Source organism: Athene cunicularia, assembly GCF_003259725.1.
Source record: "Athene cunicularia isolate RWA chromosome 2 unlocalized genomic scaffold, athCun1 chr2_part1, whole genome shotgun sequence".
Lineage (NCBI taxonomy): Eukaryota > Metazoa > Chordata > Aves > Strigiformes > Strigidae > Athene > Athene cunicularia.
The window spans coordinates 84,583,764-84,611,712 of record NW_020799095.1 but is presented as its reverse complement, the minus strand read 5'-3'; the positions used below and the strand labels follow the sequence as shown (position 1 = coordinate 84,611,712).

Genomic DNA, 27,949 nt, shown 5'->3' with positions numbered 1-27,949 from the left:
TTTCTTAATTATAGAAGTTAATTTTAAACCTTGGTAAAATACCAGGCATCGCAATTTTGCATCAGGTTTGCAGTGCAGTGTTCTCCTTTCCTGCAAGCACACAGAATAGACAAAACACATCAATACTATACCAGGCAAAAAAGAGTAAAAGTTGAAAACTAACAGGCGCTGGCTGAGGTTGGGCCAAGACGGTGTGGTTTCCAGCTGAAGCCAAAATGGTGTCTGCTCTTACCTGGCCACCTGCAAAAATGATAGGTGCAGAGGCAGGTTTGGGACGATAGGGGATGGTGGCACCTTTGGGTGGGGACTGCAGACAAAAACACAAAGCAAATGCAGAATGAAGCAGAGTTTGTATCAAAAAATTACTCCTTATCTTGGTCACCTCAGACAAGGCATGCAGCTAACCCAGCCTAGCCCACCCCACCCTGTCCTCCAACCCATCAGCCCAAAAGCAAGCTGGAGGCTGGTTGTCCAGGCTTCGAGGGGAAAAGCTGAGGTCCCAACTGCACAGCCGAAACAGGGAGTGTTGGCACTCATGGTTTCATTACTGCCATCATGGGATGAAGCTATGAAGCTTCATTAAGCATGTCAAGGCATTTCACAAAATATGGGCACAATTTTGAAATTTGTCATGTTCTGGAAGAGTCTGGCCTGTGCTCTTGCTTTGTTAACACAGAGCACATCTCCTGCTTATCGATCTTTCCTACACTGCTACACATCAAGGTTTCTTGTTTTACCAACTCAAGTCAGCTGTTCAACTGCAAATGGCCAGCTCGAATTGACCAGCCTGACCCTGCCTTTTGTCTGACTGAGCTGGAAGGCTGGAGAAAAATCCTCCTGGCTTCAGCAGGAGCATGACCACAGCCTTTGTAATGCATGAAAAGGAGTTTGTTCCCTGTAGCCCAAGGCAAGGACCCAAAGACCCAAAGGGAAAACCCCTGACCAAGGCTAAGTTTCTCCTTGTAAATAAAGCAGGAGCATGCATCTGTAAAAAAGGCTTCAAGCCATCTGTGCAACACCTAGCAGAATGGTGCCTTGATTTCAGTGCATTAACTACAACTAAAGAAGGTAACAACAATATTAATTAATTAATATCACATAGTTACCTACTTCATGTAAATAGAAGTATTTGTTGCCAAATTAAATATATGCTGCAAATAAGCGCACATTCATTTTCTTAAACATTTGATGCAGCAAACAGTAGTTAAGCCAGTGTCTTTGTAGTGCTGCTTGTGATTTGCCTAACACTAAAAGTATGTACTGACCTCAAAACTGGTTATTTAAAAAGTGGCTCTACCTGTGGGAAAAATAGGACTGTGTCTCTCTGGTTTTGAGAAGTGGCTGCTCTCATCTTCTTTTAGCAAACAACTATTTATTCCATGAATGTCATTTGGACAATAGACTACACTGTGTATTCACAAAGCTGATAACTAGTACTCCATCTCTAATAAACAAAAATTATTATTTAATATTAACTTTCTGTTCTCTTGCATTTTTATAAAGAAATTCCTTCTTTACAGTAGTCCAGCAAAAACTGAAGCAAGAGACACTTTCCCCCAGAGAAATACTAGGGATTTATTAGGTTTTATGCTTTTATTTGCATTAGGCTGTCATTCTGATGCAAAGGCTGTATGTCATTTTGATGCACTGCATACTTCTGAACAGTCAATAGTCACAGTGCTGTCTCAAACACTCCAATTTCTCCACTCTTTAAAGAATAACACAACAGTAGGGTGTCAGAGATCATCATGGGACAGCCTTTGAGTAGACAAGGAAAAAAATAAACCAAACCAAAAAAAACACAGAAAATTTTTGAGCAGAAAATGTGATGAAAGCAGAGATGTTTCAAGATCCTTGTCAAAAATTATGACTACTAGGTCAAAGTATTTAATTCTGATTTGCTGTCTGATTTGCTGACATTTTTTTTTTCCCAAACTTCTATTCAACTCAGTCATTTAAGAAATGTACTTGCATGAAATTATGGGCGTTTTCAGAAAGGGTTAAAATGCCCAGATTTTTATATAAATTAATTTTGTATCATTTAATCTAAGAGCTAAAAAACTGCCATCAAAATTAAACATTCTGGCCTTATACAATGATCTGACCAAAAATTACTGGTGAATCTAAATTACACCAGTCAGGATTATTTCTATTTAAATAAAGACCTAGATGTTTTCTGCCCTATTCTGCACCAGAATAAAATGCTTTACTCTCAGAATGGGCTGCAGCTCCATGCTGGAGCTGGTTTGTTGTTTGACAGTGTCATGACAGCCCTGGTCTTTGACTGCTAAACCCTGCTGTGAGAGGCTCTCAAACACCAGGAAGGGCACAGTGTAACAAAGTCCTCTTGAATTCCCTGGCATGGGAAGGGCAGGTAGTACCCCTAGCGAGCCCAGGGCAATTGAAAATTAATGATGCATTTGAGCAAGTCCCGAGTGAGCGGTGATATGCCAAGCACTCACTTACCTCCAGCATAACCACGCATATTTGTTTCACACACTGGATAATGGCGTCAGGAGTGCCCGATATAGTCACTGCGCGCTCCGTCGAGTTTGGCAGCATGTCCCCTGCTACCTGCACCTGGGCTCCTGTGGACTTGAGCAGAGACAAAGAAAAGAGAGCGTCACTGTCAGGCAGGCAACGGCACCTCTCAAAAACCAGCGATTCACTGATGTGATGGAGGGGATGCACCTCTAAATGCTTTGTCTTTTCTTCGCTAGATAGGTGATAGAGTGCCCATGTAAACTTATGCCCAGACAGGATAACTAAGGTCTGGCAGGACATGGATTTGCCTGTTCAAGCCCATTTGCAAACACTCCTGTCCTAGGAAGATTAGTCCTCAGTAGCTGTTAATGAATCAAACTGTGACCTGGATTCCATTACAAGTCCTTTAACCCTCTCAAGGACAGCCAGTTTCATACTGACTAAAAAATGAAAAAGGTGAAAGGAAGTATTTTTCAATAATTAAAAAAAAAAAAGGAAAAAAATGTTGATAATTGGAGAAGATCTGCTAATCAAATGACTTGCAGATAGATGGTTCTTTAATCCACTGATGGCTGACTTGTGTCTCTGGATGAAATTTGGGGCTGCCTTATGCTCTGGAATATCCCAGGATGGTACAGAGGCATTTCTAAATTACATTAGAGTTGATTAAATATATGCACATCATCAACTTTTAGCTCATTAATGAACCCAAGGAGGTAATGAACCAGTTTTGTTTTACTTTTTTAAAAATGTTATCTTAGCACTAATGTATCTTAGTTAACAACAACAAAAAAAACCCCAACCAAACCAAAGAAATAAAAAAATACATGAGGCCAAAACAACCCCTGGCATTATTTCACAAACATCCTGAAGACCTTTTAAGTCAATAGAGAAAAACCCAGGCATTTCATATTGAGTTAGCACTTTCACGTATTACAGACAAAATCTATTCCTGACTGTTATCACAATGCAATATTCTGGGTTTTTTAAAAAAGTATTTTCAGTAACCATTGACTTTGTGTCAGTCAGCAAGGAGTTAATTTGTTTTCCTGCTGGTTGCATACAACATGTTATTCTTTTTTCCAAAGACTGATTAAATTACTGATTGCATCTTCTGTTCACTAGTGCTGTTTAAAGCCAGAATATCAATTCCTTGCTGTGTAATAGGCTTTGGAATTTTGCCATAATCTGATCAATCAGTCATGTTTTTCTTTTCTTTTTTTTGGTAATCTTATCTGGAAAGTAGTACTGCAACCCTACATGTTGTTCCTGGGTACATGACTTGAACACAAAAGATCGTCCTTGTGCAATTACCAGTCTGTGTGTTGTGTGATGATGAAACTGGACCACATCTTGAGCTGGATGCGCCTTTTTTTTTTTTCCTGTTTGATCCTATTTGCTGTTTAATGTACAGTTCCAGGTACCTGTGTATCTAGTACAAAATATTCTGCCAAATACTGCAGTCATTCATGCAGTTGTTTCCAGTGCCAATCTTGTTTATTCTTTGACTTTGGTCCTATGTCAGTAACAAAATATAAGTAATATTTTGTCCATTACTCACATGCTTAAGAAAATGTGCAGTGTGACTTCTCGGTACATTAGCCTTATCAAAACACCTATTTGGCCAAACTTTATCCTTTTACTTCCTTGTACTAGACTAATAGGCAATTGCTTCTGAAAATATGCTCATCAGAATAATCACTTCAGTTATTTAATGTACACAGGCCAACAGACCAATCTCAACTTTAAAAATCTATGTCCTAAAAGCACTCACTCAGTGCTCTGGATAAGGTTACCAATATTTAAAATAAAATCCAAAGTATTGACAGCTGTAAAATCTAGAGCTAAGTACTCACCAGCACACGGTTCACGCTTATGCCTGCTCCTGTTTTAATGTAACTAAGAAATCAGCTTGATTCCTGCTGCCTGACAATTCTCCTGGACACCTAAGAGATCTGTAAAACCAAGAGAGTCGCTGAGGTCTCCTCTGACTGTGTGCTCTGACAGTAGCTCTGTCTCCTCCAGTGGCAAGGCTTTAGCCTGGCTTCACCTGCTGCCTGCCAGACACGAACTGCTGCAAACACCAACAGTCTGGTGGATGTCCAGAATCTGAGCCAGAAATGTCCCATGCATAAGGCAAACTGAACACCTTCCTTACACCCAGAAAGCGCACTTCAACACACAAGTATCTTCTACCACAACGTTCTCTGACAAAGCCTTTTGGGTATTAAAGAGAGAGAGAGGGTTTCCCGTGACCCTAACATCTGCACAGAAAGAATGTTTTCTTCCTCTCAGTGTCATCAAGTGACTCCTTTCTTCCACATCTCTAAAGCTTGTTTGACAGTAAGGACTACTGAGACGCATAGCTCCCAGACTCTTTGATAAAAAATAAAGTAACAGCATTCCAAGGAAAAAAAAAATCTGATTTGTAATTGCTTATTATTTGCAGGTCTCAGTAAGCACAGAGACTCCCTTCAAACTGCAGAGCTCTCAACTGTTTTTCTGTGAGTTTACAGCAGGCAACCTATGCGTGTTTCCATGAACACAAGTTTACAAAGCAAGAGGCACATGGAGGGACAACATGTTGTTTGCTTGGCAACAAAAACTCTGAAACAGCTTTTGGCAGCTCTGTCAGCTAATGGAAGCAGCACACACTGCTTTTACTTCCCTTTATGCAAGGAGAGAAAAGACCCTTTCATTAGTGGCCAAATTCTGAAAAGTGAAGATAAGCCTTCAGAGGGAATTTTGTTAAAAAAAAAATCCTGAGACAATCAAATTGGAATTGAAATTAAATAATTTGGAAGAACCTGAAAGTCTTGAAAGGATGAGACCCTTAACTGTCCTCTAGCATCACCTTTACTTCCAAAGCTACCATAAACTACCACTTCATAGCAAATGCTGAATATAAAATTTTGATCGAAGTATTTTACACTCCTTTTTGACATTTGATCAAATTTTCTTTGATGGAAAAATATCCGTTAACTTCTTTTCACATTTGAAATGAAAACATAAAATCTCACTGAAACCTACTGTCTTGGATCTACATTTTAGATAAAAATGTAAGTTTCACTTTGGTAAAGCCTGCCAAAAGCTTTTGTTTTGACACAGTCAAATAAAAAAAATTGTTCAACATGTTATCTTGATATTCAACACATCATTCTATGTTGGAATGAATACAAATTTATAAGGAGTATTGACACTTTCTCCAGAATAAAAATCCATTTTTCTGAAAGGTCCTATTCAGATTTTGTCTACATAACTGAGCATGCACCTAATTTTCTTGTTTGACTGATTACAAACACTGGATCCTTGGTGTGGCATATGCTATGTTGTTACAGTCATGCATAAAAGAATTAAAACTAGCACTCTACGATAATTTTTGCATTTTCTGGTTAAAGGGAAAAGTCACCACTAGCACAGCATATTGCATCAATACCTTTAGATAAAGTCTGGATTAAGAAAAAGTCAATATGGGTTTGGAATACATGAAATCAGGTCACCTGTGGCACAGTGAGATTAGGGAGAAACAATTGAGGAGTATGAAAATGGATTTTTTTCTAAAAAGTAGATCAAGCATTTGATCTACTAACCTGGACTTGCCAGTGATACTCGGGCCCTTCTCTGGATGCAAGGGCAGTAGCTGATTTGGAAGTGGAGGTAACGCTCCAACTCGAGATCACCTGAGTATTGCTGGGAAGGGGCTGTGCACAAAGAGAAACTGGACAAGCTATTTCTGTTGCTAAACTGTTGCTTCGCTAAGTTGTGCATCAGAGACTAATACGTAAAGCTGTTTCTTTATTTCACATACGGTCTTTAGCTTCGAGGAAGGTAGTAGGGTACAGCTGTGCCGGACCCCCGCTTCCCCCAGAGCCAGGCTTTTCCAGGCCTTTCACTCAGCACGCGCTCATGTTTGTGCGATGAGCAAAGTGCAGTGACCCATGGTGGCAGGGCACGCTGTGGTAGGACGCAGAGTTAGGCAGTGTTCCTGGCAGACATCCCAGGACTTACCTCCCTGATTTCTTTGATTTTGGAACCTCCTTTTCCTATGAGGGATCCACACTGGCTTGCTGGGACGACGAGTCGCAGTGTTACGGGTGGTTTGCTTGTCACCGTGCTGTTTGTCATTGAAGCGTTTATGTCCTGTAATCACAACGTCAGAAAGAATTAGTGGAGGATTTGCCATTCCTGGTAAGGACTGAAGGGCTCAGAGCAAATGCCCAAGCTGTTCCTGAAGACCTGGGGAGCGTGCAACCAGCTGTGTTTTGTTTCTGTTGCAGGTAAAGCCGCCGGCTCTGCTGTGAGCACCAACGGCACGAGCAGCTTGTGCCAGAGGAACCCTTTTGCTGTCTGGCGTTGCACGTCCGCACTGCAGGACCAGAGGACAGTCTCTGAGGCAAGATGAGGAACAGGAGGCGGTAGTGTCTGTCATTTGACCCGCCAAAGCAGATGGAGAAGATAAAGAGTTCACAAGCCCTCAAATCCTGATTTGATGTCTTTTCCACCATCTCAATGAGAACACTTCTACTAAACAACAAGTCTTTACATTTCATGCAATTTCTTGTCAGTTTTGATACAAAGGAAAAAGGTTAAAAAAGGGAATGACAAACAATCTGTGAATCATCTGAAGTAGAGAAAATCAGATTATTTTGATAAATATTTTGCTGCCCCTGCACTTAATTTATTTTCTGTAGCAGATGCATAAATATTTGCAGTGTTACATAATTTCAAAAATCTCTTGCATCACAGTTATGTAACCAGAGTACAAGGAGCTCAGCAGAATAGCAATTACCTGCATCCAGGTAAAGTAACCCATATCTGTGTATCACATTATCCAATGAGACTATACTGCAAGTTTTCATGAACATTTCAATACACTGCTTGTTGCAAGGTTTACATTGATTTAAACACATTTTAATAGTTCAGAATCTTCTAGGCAAGACAAAACAATCCCTCTTAACATCTTGAATTCCCGAGAAAAAGATAAAGTTCACCTTCCCACTGATCAATGGGATGCTGTTGAGAGCATTGGGGAAAAAAAAAAAAAAAAAGCCACAAGATGCGTAGCACCTGTCCAACAACTCATGAGAATCTCAATGTGGTTTGCTAACAGTATCTGTGAACTGAAATGAGCATCTCATCCATCTGTGAGGTGGCATGGCACAGCTATTACACCCTTTACAGAAATGCTACCTGAAAAAATAGGTCACAAATGACAGAAAACATGCATTTCATATTAACTCACTTATGAATCGATGAGAGTTCCAGCAAACAGAACTGATGTGTTTCCCCATATTTTCACTTATCAAGACTACTATATGTTAACAATAAAATAAGTGCCTATACTATGTGATCAGGACCCCGAATTAAAAAACAACAACAACAAACAACCACTTTAAACAACTCTGCATGCCTTGTTGAATTGGTGGGGAAGCTCAGTGACACCAGCACTGATACCTGCAGTACCTCTATTTGTGATGGCAGCATTCTTCCATCCAAGAAATGCATCAGTGTGACCTTGCTTAACTTAAAAGAGAAGAAAAGAAGTCTTGAATGGAATGAGGCATTGCTGCATGCCACAAGACAGCTATCAAATCATTCCTCTGCCAGCCATTAACTCACATTTTGTTTAATGCCTGTGTCAGTGAGAGATAATCCAAAATAAAGCAAGAGGGATAACGGAATTTTGCAGGCACCTGTGTATCTGAAAAAGTCCAAGCCAAACCAATTTTTCAGCTGGAAGATGCCATCTCACTATATCATGTTTGTGTCAAGTGGAGGCACACCATCATCAGATGTAGGTAAATAACCATCTTAAGCCACCCAGCATGACCCTGATTATATCTTCTACTTCCATATCATATGTGGCCTGGCCTCAAAGCCTTCACTGCACTTACTGCCTTCAAATGCACGTGACAAAAATTCGAAGACACTTTTCTCTTTATTTTCTCCTCATCATTTCAAAGAACAAAATCTAAATATGTAGGCTCAGCAGTGTAGGGTGCACAATGGAGTTAGTTCAGCTTAAAAACACTACAAAAGAGAAATGAACAGAAAAAATTCCCCTCTAGAACTGCAGGCTCCCAAGTAGGGCTAGCTGAAGACCTTCTCACAGAACAGTCATCTTTCAAACTGGGAGATTCCTATTTCTTTAACCTCTCTTTCTGTGGCACTGCATCCATTTCCTCAGGGCTCTGGCAGACACTAGAGCCAGACCTTGCATGGCTTTCTGCCTCCTTGCCTGGGCTGCTCCTCAGTCAGGATGGGCTAACTGGGAGCCTGGAAGTGGTAGGAGAGCCAGCTCCCAGTGTTGAAGCCTTGCAGCATCCCTAGCTCCTGGCATCCCAAGAGTCACAGTGTCTAAGGCTTCCCAAGGTAAGCAAATCTGGCAACTCAGAAATCTATCAAACCTCCAGGGAAAAATGCAGCAATATTCTTCTTTATTGGGTTCCAAATTAAAATGTTAAACCTGCCAATTTCCACAGCAAGTACAAGTCTGTGAGGTGGCTCCTCACTTCGTAATGACCACCACAGGATTTACCTTAGTTGTAGTAGCAGGAGTTAGTATTTGTCAAAAAGGCATCATCTCAATTGCTTTAATCACCTTGCCTTTCTCTCCTCCTTATTCCCAGAGTTGAGCAATTTCTTCACAAGTATTTGAGGATGAACAAGGATTCCACCAAACTTTCTCTCATTTATTTGGAGAAGGTCTGACAACTGAGGTCTGCCTACTGTTTTTTCCAGCACTTAATTACCACATGCTTCCAGTGGATTATGCATATTTATATCCAAAACTAGAGCTGACCCACTCAGCAGTGAAATTACAGTTGCATTTCTTAGGTCTCAGCCTCCAGCCTGGAAATCACTGGTCTAAAATGTCCTCTCTTTGCAACTCCAGTGGTCTGCCTGGATTACTGCCATTTTTTAACATCTCTCTTTTTCCTCTGCAGTGAATATTTTAGTTATGTAATTGCCTACCTAGCTGGCAAATTCATCATCAGGCTGCTACCAAATCAACTTTTATTAGGAAGGCTGTTAAAGCAGAGTAATACAAGGCTGAAGAGCACCTGTACAGAGAACACTCTTCCAGATCTTGTCTTTATTCCTCTTTCTGGCGCATTTTGAGATTTTTGCTAACATTAGAAAAGCATTCCATGGCTCCCATGTCTTCCTAGACCTGCTTATTCCCAGCTATACAGCTGTAGGGTTGAAATTAAGGGTTCAAGGACTTTATGTCAAAATGTTTTATGTGGGCGTGCATAGCAAATACCAAAAAAACCCTCAAACTGTCAGTCTCACACATGCATCTTTTTTGTTCTGTTTGAAGGTAGCTGCAATAACCAGAGCTGGGCCAGGCACTGTCTGCTCTGGGATTTTCAATTTTTTAAATGGCTGAATAAATCTCCAACAAAAAGACATGCATGAAAAATAACATTTGGTAGCTAGCTCACTTGTAATTTCTGAAACATTACTTTATTTTGCCTCCAAAGTGTTACAGTTATCTCCTTTTATTGACAGGAATAATTATAGGAAACCTAACTGACTATATGAGACATTTTTCTTTACCACTGTTTTTTTAAATATACCAGAAGCCAATTATATTAAAAACTAAATACAGGTATTTCAGAATATAACCACAGTGCCTTATCTGCAGGGAATGCTAATACCCATTTGCTTTAATAAGCACAAGAAGAGTCCAAACTACCCTCTAAAATCTACAAGGGCAAATATGCATAAAATCCAGTCAGATGACTGAATTTCAGATTTATTTGCCTGTTGCTAACTACAGCACTTTCAAAGACAACATGGTGTTGGGTGGTAGGGTGGGGAATCTGATGCTGTGCAGTGTTTGAAGTTTTTATGAGAAATGCAGCGCTATTTCCACTGGGTACTTGTTTTGGTGGGAACTGGCAGGGATTATCTTTGTTAATGATTCCCTCAGCATTTTTCAGAATAAGACCTTGAGCAGTGCATGTTTTTCATGTAGAGGCTGCTCGCTCCAGGTCTCCGTAGATTGGAGGGTATGGTACCATACACAAAACCACCTCTTAAGCTAGAAGAAACAGGGATTGGTACAAGATGGGTAGGAGACAAAGCTGAGAAGAAGATGACAACAGTTGGTTTTAAAATTAGGCTGGAGACAATTACTTGTTTGGTTCTGCAGGATTCAACCTCAATGTCATTATTATCTTATTAATAACTGGTGAGGAAAAATATTAGCATTTTTATAAAAAAAATACCATGCCACAAAACCAGGGTACTTTATCAACGTGCTGAGAGATTGGAATATCATAAAGGAAGATCTGAAAACCCATAAAGGATTGGAGAAATATAAATGGGATTAATATTTGCAGTAGGAAAAAAAAAAGGTCATTTGTCTGAGGGCTGACAGGAATGTCTGCCAAGACCAAAGAAGTTTCACTGAAAACACCTGAGTGGGAGCTGGGGATGCCTGACAGGCACAGCATGGTTGTGTGCAAAGCATTCCATTAGTAGGAGGTGAGGCATTTCCAGCAGCGGTAGGGATATGTAAGCATGATTGCCAGGACATAGGACTGTTAGTGCCATTAAATAAGCCCTTGTGGAACTTCATTTGCAACCTGTCCACAATTAACACATACATTTAATAAAAACTGTAATTGGGAAAAGGTAGAAAGGGAGTACTCGAGTCATGAGAGGATTGGGAATGCAACCTTTGAAAGACTGAGCTTGCCTTACTTACTCTGGCAAAAGCAGGGGTGTGAGGGAATAAGACTGCTTTCTAAAAATGTGTCTAAGAGGGGAATCCTTGGGGATGAAGGCAAGAATTGTTTAAACTAAAGGCCAGTGCTGGCACAGGAACAAAGCTGCATAAACTGCTCATGAATAAATTTAGGTAAGGAGCGAAAAGAAGGTGTCTAATTATCAGAGAATGGAGGTTGTGGAATCAATATCAGAAACTAGAAAAAAAATCTTAACTTGTTTTTGATCATACTATGAAGAAGATTGCAAGTCATACTGCTTATGATAGAAGATAACGGCATCTGATGACCCTCAAGCTCTCTTCTAGTCTTGTTACTCTAAATGTGAACAATCACCTTGTGTAAATAAAGGCACATGCTGACATTTCCCACCAATGCTAGCATCTCACAGTTCTATGGGGAGATGAGGAGACTAACCTCACTGACTTGGAGAAACAGGTACTCTTAAGAAAGGGACTCAAATCCCTCTGGTTTAATCACTGATGGACAGACACAGACCCTTTCTCCTGATGCAGGTGATTCAGTCCACCTATCTGCAGGTTCTTCCTTTAGCAGGAGGTAAATTGCCTTCTGCTGGGGCCTCTGTCTATCCACAAAGGACAAGAGAGATGCCTGGAGTGGATGTCTGTGTTGGTTTAGGCTCTGCTGGGATCGGAGACCATGCTGCTGTTGTCCCTCCCCCACCCTCGGACACAAGTAGGGCACAAACCCCAGATTAAAATAAGAAGAAATTTAATACAACAGTGTAATAAACAATCTGAACAACAACAGTAGCAATGATAACAACAATAAACAGTAATAACAGTAAACAAGACAAAAGATATACAGAGAAATACTGCAATGATACAGCCAGCCCACCGCGTGTGCTTTCTGCGATCAAAGCCACAAAGGAAAGCTTCCCGCACTGCCATGCGGGACGTGATGTCAGCATGGTATGAATAACCCGGCTTGAGATCCTTTCTCCCTGCTGGGGAAACTTAGCCCTATCCTAGCTTAACCAGGAGAACGTCTGATTTTCAAGAGTCAAGGGAGTTAAATGCTCTCCTGAGTGACCAGGGTTCATGTTCTGTAGCCTGCTGCCTTTTCTGTGAGGTTTCCCATTAGGTGATCCATCTAATTATAGCTGGATGATGCAACTTGAGGAGATCCTAGTAATTTAGGAGTGCAGTGATAGGATGAAGAGTAAGGGTTTTAAACTGGAAGAGGGTAGATTCAGATTAGATGTAAGGAAGAAATTATTTCCTGTGAGGGTGGTGAGACACTGGCACAGGTTGCCCAGAGAAGTTGTGGCTGCCCCCTCCCTCGACGTGTTCAAGGCCAGGTTGGACGGGGCTTTGAGCAACCTGGTCTAGTGGAAGGTGTCCCTGCCCATGGCAGGGGGGTTGGAACTGGATGATCTTTAAGGTCTCTTCCAACTCAAACTACACTCTGATTCTATGATAGCTGCACAGAATGGTAATTCTATAGTAAACTGAGCACCCTCTTGCTTCACTTACTCTTAGTGCCATTATTTTAATTAATTTTAAAAGCCATGCTTTAAATATGGTAATTGGTAATCATATAGTTGAATGAATTATATATTCATTTTGACATATATAAAATTTACATCAATACCAAATGGAATCATATAAAAACAGAGCTAAAAGTTAGGCAATTATTCTTACCAAATCAAACCCACAATGGGACCAGAAATTTTCCAAGACATTTTTCCTACCATTAGTGCACATTACTAACAGCAATTGCTTTTCCCTGAAGCCTCCAAAAAGCAAAAGAAATGATCAAACAGCTTGTAAATTGACCCATTATTTTTCTTTAGCGTTACTGCCAAAAGCATTTATAAAAATACAACCACTTTCACTGCTATTAAATAGAACATTAAACAAATCATGTTTAACATTAAAGCAAACATAAGAAAATTCAAACAATGTTTTTATTTCAACATGAAGAGAGAAAAAAAGTATTTTATTTGCTTACCTCTTCAAATTTTAGTGCAATCATAGAAAAAGCTTTAAAAATTGCGTCTGTTGGGCCTGTTATTGTCACAATTCTCTCTGGACAGGAGCCTTCTGAAATATTGATTCGAGCACCACTCTGTCAAAAAGAACAAATATTTTTCAAATTTATATTTCTCAGGGAGCAAACTATGTAAGATTAGGGATACAGTTTGGGAAGGAATATCTTGAGGCATCTAATTCACTGCCCTGCAACGTCATACAATTTCAGCATAAACTGATCACACTCCAAAAATTCTTCTAACTGTGGGAAGCCAGATTCTGTCTAGGTAAATACTCATACAGCCTCCATCACAGTATGCAAATAGAGCTTCTGCAACTCAAAGTTGCAAATAATTGCATAATCAGGTCTTTTCCCTTCCCTCTTGCAGGGTTAACTTTAAGTAGGACCAGAGCTGCAGAATTTCAGATGAGGTGGTTGTCTCCAGGGAGCATCAGCACCTCCCAGGGAAGATGAACCTTTTTGGTTCAGAGACCCAAAGGCAGGGCTTGATCTGTCTAGCTGGGGCATTGCTTTGCAGCACGGAGAAGGTTCCTTATAGATGTGTCTCCTGTGAAGGCAGTCAATTAATATGCACTGAACAACCCTTTAAAAGACTAGTGACAGGACAGGCCAAGAGTAATGGTGTTATCTCCTTAAGGCAAAGAGCCTGTTGGAAGGAGCTGGAAAACCATAAGTCTTGGAAACAAGCCAGCATGGCTCTGAGGTATACTTAGTCCCCTTTATGTCACTGTGGCAGTGCAGAGAAAACTGCAAAACTGGATGTAAATGTATTTTAAGAGGATCTTGGTGAAGATAATGATCAAAGCCAGTTCAGGTAAGACCCACCCTATGCTTTCCCTGAGGTTTCAGACATGGAAATGTGTTAATGCTGTCTAACAAGCCACTGGAGCCTCAACTCATCCACAGCACTGACCTTCTCAAGGATCTGGGCCTGTAGAAAACGTGAGATAATCTGGGTTAATTTGGCCCTTTGCCTTCAGGGTTACCATGAATCAGTCACTGTGCTGTGTGTCTGAGCCGTTATTCATGTGCACGCTTAGCTGCTCAACAAGGTATTTTCCCACACAATAGCAACCAAACACAACAAAAAAACCCAACCCAACCCGGCGGACAGAAAAATCTTGCTGCCACAGACTCGGCTGGCAGACATACTCAGCAATTTTATGTAAGAAAGGGCAGCAGGCACTTCTTCTGACAGGCCAACCTGAGTGGGACTTGCTCTCATCAAACACCAGCACTGCATCAGGAAGATCAGGGCTTGCCCATGCTGGTGGCAATGTCCGGTGGCTGCTGCCAGCACACGGACCCAGGGCCGTGGCACTCAGCTGGGCAGGGAGCGTGTCAGGTGCCGTGCTGGGCAGAGCTGCCTGCAGCAGGCTGGTCTGCCCGTCCCACGGCTGCCTTCATGTGAAGCATGGCTATTCCTTTGAAAACGCAACCATGGGAGCTTGTCTGAAGGATTGCTCCACTGTGGATCAGTGGCAGCCAAAATTTGCAGATGTTACTCCTCCAGTATTTCGCTGGTCAAAACAGAGCTATGGCAATTAAAAAGTTATGTGGCAGCCTCCATATCTGTGTAGGAAGTTAACAACCACAGGGCACAAACCCAAGGTTTTTGTACTTTTCTTTAGGCCTGAAGCTGTCTCTGACATTTCCTCAATGACAGAGAAAGACAAGAGTTGCATTTTGTTCCATGAAACTGTGGCATGCAACTTGCCACATCTGTCAGGAAAGTAAAAAAAAAAGTGTTACATTTTGCTTTTAAAAAAGTACTGAAGAAGGTAGTTATTTAAAGAAAAAACAGGTTATCATCATGTGGAGACATTGCCTCGCCTGCATATTATGCATATAATTCCTTTATTTTAAAAAATCAACTAAACAAATACAGCCTCTTGTGACCACATGTACATGACAGTAGGTTTTCAGGAGTGGAAGAAGTCCATTTGATATTTATCTTGAAAACTAGCTAGGGATCATAACTCTTCTCTAAGATGTTTAACTCAGGAGCATTCTCCAGTGACGGCTTCCCTTTTGTGCATGCAATTTATATCTGAAGATATCTGTCCAGGATCATAATTAATAATTAAATTCTGTTTACTCAACTGGCAGGACTGCCTAGTATATTAGACACATTTTTTTCTTGTATTTTTACTTGTCTTAGCAAATGTACTTATGTGTGAAAACATGGGTGAAAGCTCTTATCATCAAAAAAGGAGCTCTGAACTCAGTCAGCCTGACAACGAACACTCTGTTGTGTATATTTAAACATAGATCTCAACAATTTTATTTACTACAAATACTTTGAGATTTCCCTGCTACAGATCTTCCATCAGTGTATAAATACAACAAAGCAGCTGATGTAGTAATGCACTGCAGATTTACCAGAACCAAACTGACTTTTCTTGAGGCATCCTCTATGCACTTTGCACTCCTAAAGTTTTAAACAGTAGGATTTGTCTTTTGACTTATGTTTTTAGCATTTGCTTCAAAGAAGGAAAATTACATGGATCTCCAGGTAAGATGAGCTGCCTTGAAGGACAAGTGTGGGTCAGTAACCTTCACCTGGGCACAATGCTCTGAAGACACTGCAGTTTGCTCTGTGGCAAGGAAAGAAGCCTGACAACACTGGGGAGACTGAGGTTTACACAGTGCCCTGTTTTATTTAACCTTTTTCTGTTTACAACCTTTTCAAAGGGTGTGAATGGCAGGTGTGCAGGTCTGCTCTGGCCACATCTTACTCACAGCTGCAAACCAATGAAAAGTTAAGGCTTTGCTCAGACATGGCAGAGGGACACTTCGTCCTATAAAACTCTGCTGAAGCTTGTGTCTACCCTCAAACTTTACACAGCGTCAGTCTAATGCTTGGTTTCAGATTTTGGAAACTCTCTACCAGGAGGCCAAGCCACGTGCAGGACTGATGCTGGTATCCTAAAGGAAGATACAGTGGTTTTGATGCACAGAATCATGCTGGCTAAGCTATTCCTGAGATAAGACAGCAGCAGGCATATTGCTATGGGAATGAAAGACTCCAGACTGCTGTGGCGATAAGGAGGTTACATTAACAACAATGTTTAATTTAGGTCAGTACATCTACACACCACCACTTGCAAAGAATGGTGATATTAAATGTACTGCCCACTTGATGGCAGTGTCGGTCTGCACACGCTGAATTTCCCTGTTTACTGAGCTGGAAAGAAAGGCAAGTAAAGACATCAAGGGTTGTCTTACCTCCTCCCTCATCTTCTTGACTGTCTCACCTTTCTGTTAAAGAAACAGAAAAAAGTTAGCCTGGGCTGATGAATCGAACTGATATACAATATTGTGACATGAAAATAAAGAAAGTAATTTCCTGACCTTTCCAATAATGCTTCCAACCTCCTGAAACAGAAAAAAAAAAAAAAGACACCGTGAATGATAACAATTCACTACAGAAGAGCATTTGCTCTGTTCCTAAGCTACTTCACTATCAATTATTTCAAACCTGCAACGTGAAGCATAGCCCCCTTCCATTGTTGCTGTATACAAATATGCCATGTTAGATACAAAGGGGTGGATTGAAAATGTGGTTCTGCAGCTTACTGATTGTGTAGGAAAAATACCTTTAACAGAAGCTGATCTTGTAGCTACAGATCAATCCTGCTACTAAAACCACAGATAAACCCCTATCAGGGAATGAAAATTCAAAAATAATAGAATCACACAACCTGCTAGAGAAAATGGGATTTAATACAAGCATCAAAATAATTGCTGATCTCTCTGAGGGCAGGCATTTACCCTCTTTACACCATGTAATAGCTAGAGCTAAATTTCCACGATACCAAGTGTTATTGTGTAAACACCTGGTGGCCTGTCTTAATCTCCCTATTAAGCACTTACAGAACAATAATTGCTAATCACTTTTTAGGGATTTGGGAATTGTTACCGAGCTCCCACAATCTTCCATGAAGGGACAGAAAATACTGAGAAACGTGCTTGTGAACTTACAATAGGGAAACAATTTGGAAGTTCTGGCAACATTCCAGAAGTTAAAAGCTTGGTGAATAAAACCAACAGGTAGCAAAAATGAAGCTACTACCTCTAAAATGAATAGTCTGGACATGTTACACAAATCATGCAGGTGTGATGTACTGGGAATCATCTGATGGAGAGGAAACCAGCTAAAGGAAAATAAGCTCGTTTCCTGCACTCAGGTTTTGAAACCTACTTCAACAGTTAAAAGAGGGTCTCACATGGCTGATCTGCCCCAGATATATGACCTACCGTTCCCCTCCCCCCAACCCAGTCCATATACTTAAGTCTGACCCATCTTGAAACACAGTCCAAAGAGTAAGATTTTAAAATTGTCCTCCGTTGCTCTGTCCAACGATGGACTCATGATAAATTGGTACTAATTTTGAGTGAAGTAGAGAACTACCTGCAGTGACCTTGAGAAAGCTATTTCTCACCAGAAGGTTATTTATAAGATCAAAATATGAAGCTGCTTGTGCTTGCAATTCCTCACAAACTGCTCACAAGATGTAAAGACTTTTCAGGGAGAAGACGACCTATCTCAATGAAGAATTTTGGCATATGGTTCCTTTGCACTTTCTGCAAGTCTGCACATAACACCAGACTGAGAGGAACAGTCAATACACTGCTGGACCATGGCTGCTATTTGGAGTCACCTAGACGGGCTGGAGAAATGGGCTGAAAGAAACTTCAGGGAACAGAACAAAGTCAAATGAAAAATACTGTGTCTGGGACAGAACAAGTCCATGCAGCAGAACAAGCTGGGCAAAAATTTGCTACATACAAACTGGTTTTCTAGAAAAAGTCCTGAGGGTCCCAGTGTACAACTCCAATATGAGTACATGAACGCATCAGCAGTGCATCCCTGGTCACACAAATGCTGGGCAGTATTAGCAAGACTGTAGCCAGCAGGCTGAGGCAAATGATTCTGGCCTTCTCCTTGTGTTTGTGAGACCATACCTGGAAGATTGTGTCCTGTTTTGGGATCCTAGTACAAGACAGACAAGGACACACTGAATTAAACCAGTGCAGGGCCACCAAGATGGTCAGGGGACCAGAGCACAGGACACATGAAGAGAGGCTGAGAGAACTGCATTTGTTCACCCTTAGGAAGGGAGGACTTGGGGGATATCGTATTGCAGCGTACAATAAGGAAAGCAAGTTGCAACATCTAATTCCTACTTAGTACGAGGAAAAAACTTTTTACCATGGGGATAGCTGGACATTGGAACAGGCACCCAGAGAAGCTGTGAAGTCTCCATCCTTGAAAGTGTCCAAACCCAGCCTGGAGCAACTTGTTCCAATGGATTCAGGAGATGAGACTGGAGACCTCTGGGGGTCCCTTCCAACCTCCATGGGTCTGTGATTCTTCAAGCACAGTTTTATACCCACTGAAGTCAATGCTGAACTAGCTACAAAGTTCCACAACCCAGTGAAGCCCCTTCTCAGGCTAATTTTCAAACTTTACTTTTTCTGTTCCCCATGTCCCCTTTTTATTTCCCTTCCTACTTCTCTTCCAAAATGGGATTCTGCTCTCTTCTACATACCGACCAGAGAACAGGTATTATCCAGACAGCCACTGCAAATCTTCCAGAAGTATCTGCTTTGCAAACCTATAGTTCTGCTGGCTGATGTGCATTAGACCTTCACACGTCACACAGCTGTGCAACTGTTCTTGCTAAAGCTTCCTGTGTCCATCTGGGACTGTGAGACATCTCTACATCCACACATACAATGCAAAGAAGCAGCTCTGTGCAAAGACGAGTGAATGAAGTGGACCCACTGCAGTTTTGTGTCTTGTGACCAAATTACTCCACGTCTCTTAATATATGGGTTTAGGTCATGTCTTTTCCCATGGCTGAGACATACACACCAGTGTGCTGTGTAGGGTCTGTAATAAGGTTCAGCTTTTTTGTTAGCAATGACACAAATAACTGCCAACCTGCCTGTAACTGTTGAATGGGATTAAACAATACAGGGTAAGAGTCTCAATGATGATAAGCCATGTCTAGTAGTTCCTATCTGCCCACTCAGCACATTCAGCAGTTTTACCTTGAAAAGTTTTTCCATTCTTCTCAGTCCCAGCTTTCAGAAGTAAATTCTTTCATAAAACAGATTCTTAGGAGGTAGAAGGACCTTTTGGTATGGGTGCAAGTATCGTGTTTCATTTGCTATGGGCAAGCCATTGTATTTCAGTCCATGGTATAACTGCATTTTTTGTGCATCTGAAGTTTCATTAGAAGCTGTAGTCCTGGTCTTAAACCTGCAAGGCTCTTCCAGTATACACTGAGTACAAAATCTGCCCCAATCCATTTGATCATTGTGAGTCTTAATGAGAGATGCTGCTCTTTCAGAAATGTATGGATGGGTCATGGCTAATATGTACAAAGATATCTTCCTTGGAAACAGGAAAAGATACTTTCTCTTTGAAAACAGAAAAGTCAAACAAAGAAATTGGGAGTATTTAAACAAGCAGAGTAGAGCATAAAATACTAGGATTCTCAAACTGCTTGTTCCACTGAAGTCTGTGGGACTTTTAGTATTGATTTCAGTGGGGACAGGAATTCTACCTGACTGATTATCACCTTGTTATTACCAAAGATTACAAGCTGTTGAAGAACAGAGCAAATGAAACGGTGTGAATCCCACTGAGGAAATATATTGAGACTGGTGACCAGTTTCTTAGAATGTGCTAGCAAAAGCCACTGTAAATGCTATGAGGTACTTCAAACCTTCCCCTCCTCAAAGCGTGAATTTAAAGGCTGTTCTATAAAGAGGCAGTTTCAAAACATCCAAGCAAATGCCACCTATTCCCCTGCACTGGGAGCTGGGATTCTCCTTGGAAATGTGAGAGAGGGACACAGGAGGAGAAAGAAACATTAACTTCACATGAATATTCCTAATATTTCCAGAATTTTTGATCCATATAAATCACAAAAAAAAAAAAAAAAACAAACAAAAAAAACACCAAAACCCCAAAACTAGAATGGTTCTAAATGGTGACTTCAGACTTTTTGGGGGCCTTAGGTTTTTCTAGGAAAGCTTCCATAAGTACTGGTGGCAACGGATCATATCTTTAATTATGAGAAACCTACTTCAGTCACAGATTAAATCAGAAGACTCTTTACACCTCGTTCTCCAAACCACCAATCAAACCGCTACTCCATCAAGCCTTTAATATTTCTTTATACAGTCCAATATTTATTTCTAATAGATTCTTATATCACCCTAAATTACATTTAGTGCTTAATGAGACGCCTAACATCATTTTTATGACACTCAAGTTTTATCAATATTTCTAGCCCAGATTACTTTGAGGGCTTTATCTTCTTCAGAAAATGTTTCTAAATCTGCCAGACACCAAACTGTGCTGTAGTTAACTGTGTAAGACTGAAGGGATGCGATTTCTGTCACCTACATGAGTTCATTAAAAGTTAGGAGTCTAGTGTAAGCCAGGCACATAGCCTCGTCTGCAGTCCAGGGAGAGAGATAATAGAGGATGTTTTGTTCCCAAAAGTGAAGAGGTGTACTCCCAAGGGCTTCACCTTTCTCCATCTGCAGTAGAAGTCCAGACTGACACTAAGATACCTAAAGTTTGGTGAGAGGAATCCTACGGTTGATGTCAAATTCAGCCTCAGTGCAGGTCAGACAGGAGTTTGATTTAGCTGTCCTAGCAAATAATTTCCTACTAGAATATACTAATAACTGTCAAACTATTTGCTGTTTTCCAGTGCTCAGGAAGATAAGCTAAAGGTATGTATTTATGATCAATCACTGGCTAACCCTCTATGCATAAACACAGTAGGAAAATAAGTTATATGATAAAAATCACTGGGTTTCATATAATCACATTTCAATAGCTGGTCAAAAAGCAGAGCACAGTAAAAAAGAAGTTATAAATGAAGGAACTAAAGCTCAGAGGGAGAAGACAGGTCCAAGTCAACCCAGCAGACTGATGCCAGAGCTAGAAGTACTACCCAAGCTCCTTGGCCTCAACATGTGAACAGCCACCTGCCAGAAGCAGATATGCCAGAGCAACCACACTGGATGAGCAGGATGCCTCTGAAAAGCTGCAAGTGTGCGTGTGCCTACATCCACTGATGCATATGTATACACACACATATTTACCTATTTGTGTGTGAAGTCAGTATATGCATGCAGGCACTAAATAGATATACATCAATTTTCCTTTAAGAAATTACAGCAATTTTCGGTGACTATCCTGAGATTCATCATTCAGCCTAGGTAATGCCTTCCAAAGGTCATATCTCTAGGTGACAGTATTTCTGGCCAGACAGTCTCACATTTGGGCTCCAACAGCGTCACTTTGGAAAACCCCAGGAAAATTTAAAACGTACATGCTGATTTCAGCCTGAAAATAATTCTCAAGCCAGGAGTGTGTGTGTGAGTTGATTTTTGACTATGATTTTTTTTTAGTATGCCTTTTCTAATAAAACAGATAAAACAACAAGAGGTGAACCTCACCAACAAACACTGGAAGACTGCTCAGTATTGATAAAGTGTATTACTAGCCAACCACCCAATTCATCACAGATAACGTGAGGAAAAGCAATGGTAGAACCAGGGGATGGTTTTCATGCTGAAATGCAGCATATAATGGTATTTGCACATCTTATATGAATGAGATGAGTTTTGCTCTTAACGAACACTTGGGGAGTGGTGGAGCCATCAAAGAGCAGAAAGCTGTTTCTGCAGCTTTTGCATCATCCGTGGTGAGGGCAAGGCAGCACCAGCAGAACAAAAGGTGGCAGCAAAGTCTGTGAGCCAAGGTTTTCACAAGGCTCTTGATGATGTGAATGACTAAACAAAGATATAAAACAGGCTGTAGGAGAAAGCTGTTTCCTAATTAATTATCTACTGTTCCTTTTGAATAACAAAAGAAAGAAATTAGTCATGTTAAGAAAACAAGAGGCTTAACAAACGGTAACAAACCTTGGTTTAAAGATTAATCATTGATCTGTAAATATAATGTGTGAAATTCCATCATTTTTCTAAGTGTGAAGCTAGTTTAGTAATTACTGCATCCCAGGAAATCAAAACAAAACAGGTAGCTAGGACCATTGAAAAGCACAGACGTTGCTCTATTACTATGGGGCATGCAGCTTCTGGTATCAGCACTATGGGGTAAATGAAACACTGAGATAAAGCCATGTCTAGAAGGAAAACACCTTTAAGAAATCTAAGAATATATACTTTCTCCCCAAAGAATCTGACAAAGCACAGGCCACATCCTAAAGCCCGCAATTTATCCAGGCAATGCTTTGTCTGCACAGACTTAGCTGCTTTCTATGAGCAAGGACAAGGTTGAACCAGTAGGACTGGACTCTACAAACAAAAAAGCCTGCTAGAAATCACTGAAAGTAAAGAAACACAGCCCTCCACGGTGGGGAAGCACATTCGCCAAGGAGGGATCCTGGCAACATCAAACAACATCTGCACTGATAAAAGTTTTCCAGACCAGCACCAGTTGTCTTTCTCCCATCCCTACAGAGGTGTAACAACCCAACTTTCTCTCTTTGCCTTGTTCTGAGGATAGAGTTGCCAATACTTGTATAAACTCATGAACATGCTTGCATGGAAGACCCCAGGAACATGTTCCATGAAGATGTTCTAAACAATGTGTCTGCATGAAGCACGTGGGGCATCAGCATTTTTCAAAGACCAGAATAAAAGTCAGTTTTGGGAAACATGATGTAATGTGTCTACTTCAGGGAACAAATGGCTCAAATAAACCGAGAGTCTGACTTGCGTTCTGGGATTATGTGGGATTAGCCTCACTGACATGGGAGATTTTATGTTCCTAGGTGATGCTTCAATAGTCACTGGCTGATGCTAACAGCCTTAATTTAGTAAGGCACTGCAGTCCAAACCCTTATTGAGACAGAAACATTGCTAATAAATCTCATAGTGTAGGAGGAAACCTTAAAATTACGGTCTTTCTGATGGAAATGCCAGTGTTATGAATCTTCCACAGGTCTATCTACCAGTTTTTGGGCAGCTGTGCCAATGGGGATTTCTCATTTGCGTTTTGATATGGGTAACAAATGGTAACAAATTTACATTCAATTTCACACCAGATCTCCCAGGCTCCCCCCCCATTTCAAACCCAAAACTGGTTCTGTCCTTTTGTTTGTCCCTCGGCCTGTGATGCTGAAGCAGCAGTACTGAGTAGGGTGTCTGCCTCCGGCAATCTCAGTTCATTACAGCCGTGGACCAGCGAGGAGATTCTGTTTGACGGAAGTGGGAAAAATTCAGCTATGGAGATTGTTTTTGGGGACATACAGTGCCCAGGCACTGAGGAAAAAGACCATTGTCCTTTCTGTTGTTCTTTTAGGCTAGTGAGAAACTTTCCATTGTAACTACAAAGACACTAAGAGGAGATCCATCTTGTGTTGTGTGTTTGCACGCAGAGTTTTGTTCCATGACTAGAGTTCTTAGGTACCAGAGTAATGCAGATAAACAAAACAAGAACTATAATAGCAATAGGCAGGACAGTCAATCCTCATAATACCCTGACAGAGTTCGTGGAAACTAGAAAGAACAGAACAAACATTGGCTTGGTTGGCATTTTACGGCTTGGATTAAATTACTGACAAGGCAATTCTTAAAGCTACTTTGTTGTACTCTGTATTTTAATAAGTAAGAAATAGAAGAAAAAATGGGGAAGGAGAAGGCCATTACCTTCAATATGGGGAAAAATTATTTCTGTGCTTGCCTTACAGTCTTTCAGGGGGCAATTAAGCGACACCAAAAAGTGGCCACTAAAAGAAATTCCTGATGTTAAAACTATATTATCTATACTGATGAAAAAGGCGATTTTCTCCATGATTTACTTCTGTCTATATTTGAGCTGTTAAGTGTGAGTAATCACCTTAATGTGTCTAAATTTTCTTTCTTTTTCTTGTAAAGAATTCTATATATAGCATCATAAAATAGTCACCAATATGTCTGAAAGTCACCAGTGAAGCTGGATGCAAATTTGCTGTAACCAGTGCTTTCAGTGCCACAAGGGAGCTACTCATTCTGCTGAAACCACTGGGACATAGACTCCTCAGGGCATCTAAAATGAAGCTGTAAGTGCTGGAAGTTTAAATTTTAAAAATCAAGGCACTGATAGGGTTTTGTCCAAACCTGAACATTTGACTGCAGGTACATTTTTTTCTGATTCACTACTGCTGAAACTATGAGAAACATATCAAGGAGTGAATGGTACCAGGGAAGGAAAAGCTCCACTCAGTCACTGTATCTTTCCTCCATCAATGCAGATTATACATTCTACATACTACATGTGCTGCTCTTCCCCAGACATGTTTAAAATCCACTTAGGAGACTTCCAGAACCTCATAAAAATCTCAATATCAGGAATTTCTCTTGGGATTCCCTTATTAGGATTTATTTTTAAAATATATTTTATTCCATTATTTCCATCCACAAGCACTTGTATCATTCAAAATAATGACACCCCATTACACTCAGATTTATTCTCTCCAGGTATTTATGTCTGAAGAAAGCTAGACACGGTCTTCTCAGCCTCCTAAAACATTGTTATTTTTCTGCAAATTCCCCCTCTGCTCAGTCTTCAACATCACTCACACACATGGCACTGCTGTTGAGCACAGAACCACAGGTGTGATTTTGCCAGGAGAACGGTAAGGTAATTGCAATCTCTTTGCCCCACAATGCAACACTACTACATATCCAAAATTGCATACGTTTTTGCTGCAATAGCTTTCTCTCCAGCTCGGCATATCCCAAATGTGCCACTCTCTAGACACTGCCACATCTGATGCCTTTCAGCCTTTTATGCTTTCCAGATTTCCTTCTCTCACTGAACATGTATCTTCTAAATTACCTTCTCCAGTTAATTGCCTCAACTCTCCAATTTACACCGCTCAGTATTTGGCAAGAGTCCTACTTCCCTGTCAGTCTTCCTTTCTCCCTTTCATCCTATGTGTAAATTATTTTCTTGTTCTTCCTAACCATCTGACTTTATTAATTCATTTTGTTTTCTATTTTTGAATTCCTTCCCCTTTCTCTAAAAGTTTCCTCAGACTCCCTATATTAATATATTCTACTTTGGTTTCTCACAGACTTCACTGCACCCAGTATGGTTTCACAATGCACACCTTCACGCAGTGCCTTTGGAAACAATGCGTTTTTTCTTCTGCAGTTTGTACCAGAGGGACAAAGCAGAGACTCCTTCACCACCACTATGAGATGGAGACCAAAGTGGATTCGTGACCCTGCTGCCCCTTCCATGTCGGCACATTTGAACACTTTCTCCTGTTCCACCTCATGGACCTGACTTTTAAATCTCCATTAAGCTGCTTTCCTGAAATTTAACATCTTTCTACCAGCACAGTCTCCTTACCATCCACATCTAAAATTAACCTTTAATGGTGAGTCTCTAGGGTCTTAATCAGCCTGTTAACACTAGCTGTGTACAAATCCAAACCAGACCAAAATCATGTAATTATTATCCAGTACAGTCAAAGTAGATGCTTTTTCAGGAATTATTTATTTCTGGACATGAAGTGACCAAAACTAGAACAGAGCACTGCTGATGTCAAGTATCTTGGCAGACACCTGTGGGCAAGGCTACAATTTTCCACAGTCTTCCAACCTTATTACCTGTGGTAGTAAGCAAGGAAAAAAAAAAACAGCCACAAGTCATGGGAATAAAAAAATTCAGGAAAAGCTGAGCAAGCAATGACAAGAGAGAAACCTAGAGCTCCACTAAAGACCCTATAACATGCACATTTTGACAAAAATTTAAAAAGGAAGAAAAGGTGAAAGGCACATTTATTTTGGAGCCTGAACCCTACCTCTCCTTACAGAGGGCTCTGACAGCTAGGGACTGTTTATCCATGAATGCACACACACTTAATTTGCATTCCTTAAGCCCTTCAAAAAATGTTGATGTGGGTAAATGCTGCCACTTTTGACTTCGCTGGAAGCAGAAATCTTGCAATCCCTGCAATATTCTAATCCTGCCCAGAAATTGTGTTTTAGAAGTAGACAAAGGTAAGAAAATATCCATACCCATTCATGCCTCTGCCCCACACAGTGATTTTACTTATTTTACTTCAAGAAACAGCAGAAATTAGATGGAAAATAGAGAAATAGGGCAATGTAAACAACCCCAGCCTCTATTCCCTGTTGCATTCCCCTGAAATGCATGGAACAGTCTTATTCCTTAATGTGGTGCATCCTTCTTATTAGTAAAAGATGAAAATGCATGCCTGCGTTATTTAATATAGTCTATATACCCAACCGATGCACATGCTTCAAAAGGCTCTTCTGTTCCTGCCCTCTCCGGAACAGCATTCAGGTTACTCAGTCAAAAAGGTCCCAAGCAGCAGAGGCTGCAGTGCCATGGCAGCTTTATGGCATGTATTCATTTTTGTCCAACTTGTCCTTAAAAACCTCCAATGACGGATGGTGCAGCATGCCACAGCAGCCTCCTCCCCTCCTCACAGATCCAGAAGAAAGACAGAGAAGGACTTTTTACAAGGGCATGTAGTGATAGGACAAGGGGTAACAGCTTTAAACTGAAAGAGGGTAGATTTAGATTAGATGTAAGGAAGAAGTTCTTTGCTGTGAGGGTGGTAAGACACTGGAACAGGTTGCCCAGAGGGGCTGTTGCTGTCCCCTCTCTTGAAGGCCAGGTTGGACGGGGCTTTGAGCAACCTGGTCTAGCGTGGAAGGTGTCCCTGCCCATGGCAGGGGGGCTGGAACTGGATGATCTTTAAGGTCCCTTCCAACCCAAACTAGCCAATGATTCTGTAACAAGTTTTTCATAATTTTGCTTTTAAAATTCCCTGCAAACAGAGATAGTTGCTTCTCTGTGGATGTGAAGAACATATGAGCACTGCCCTTGCAGTGTACTCCCAACACCTGCCCTCTAATTCATCCCAAGTATGACAAATGCTCTGTGTTGCTCCTGGTTTCTCTTCAGGGCTGTCACACTATCAAAACTTTTTTACTGATGTAACATGGCGCAAGATGAAAATCAGGCCTTTCATCTTACACCATCACACACTCTCTGAAGTCCTGGCTCAGGAGGACACTTTTCATATCAGGACCCAGAAACACTTACCCTGAGGTGAACCTTTTACACCTCACAGTGGTTAGCTTTTTTGCTGGGCCCACACAAGCCTTTCTGCTGCTTCCACTAATAAAAAAAAATTTGCTGCCTTCCCTTAACACCGCATTTTCTGTCCTGAGAAAATGAAGGCCATGCCTTGCCTTGTCGCCAGCCAACTGTCCTAAATCTTGCTACGCTGCCGAAGAGCGGCTGAGCTGGTTCTCCAGCTGGCCATATAGGTGCCCTGCAGGAGCTCAGCTGGACCTACAGCCGCTTCTTTCCCCAAAGCAAGATAAAGGTACTGATGAAAGGTGTCCTACCTGTCTGAAGGCACTGGCCCTGGGTTCTCCTGGAGCTCAGAACTGTTCCCATCTGTTTTCCTTTCATAAGAACACTAATGTTGTCTTTGACTTTTGCTACTTGTTTTGTTTGTTGTTAAAGATGCTTTTTTTACTCCCTACCTTCGTTCAGAGGTCTGTCCATTCGTACAAATCCTGAACTTTCTGTCTGCAGGTACATAATTTAGCTTAATTGCCTAATTAAGATGTCCATTCTTGACTTAAAGCCCCTATACAAATCACATGAAAAGTTTTCC

The 27,949-nt window shown here is 41.0% G+C and overlaps 1 protein-coding gene across 7 annotated transcripts in view; it reads right to left on the bottom strand.

The window, feature by feature from the left end:
• The window catches only part of LOC113476409 (poly(rC)-binding protein 3-like), a 146,054-nt gene that overhangs the window by 26,883 nt on the left and 91,222 nt on the right, over nt 1-27,949 (bottom strand). For all 7 annotated transcript variants that reach the window (XM_026841963.1, XM_026841964.1, XM_026841969.1 and 4 more), the window contains 6 exons: nt 16,593-16,616; nt 16,467-16,499; nt 13,197-13,313; nt 6,493-6,624; nt 2,467-2,595; nt 164-307 (listed from right to left, as the gene is read on the bottom strand). In XM_026841963.1, coding sequence (XP_026697764.1) covers nt 164-307; nt 2,467-2,595; nt 6,493-6,624; nt 13,197-13,313; nt 16,467-16,499; nt 16,593-16,616 — 579 coding nt within the window. The remainder of the gene's footprint in view (nt 1-163; nt 308-2,466; nt 2,596-6,492; nt 6,625-13,196; nt 13,314-16,466; nt 16,500-16,592; nt 16,617-27,949) is intronic.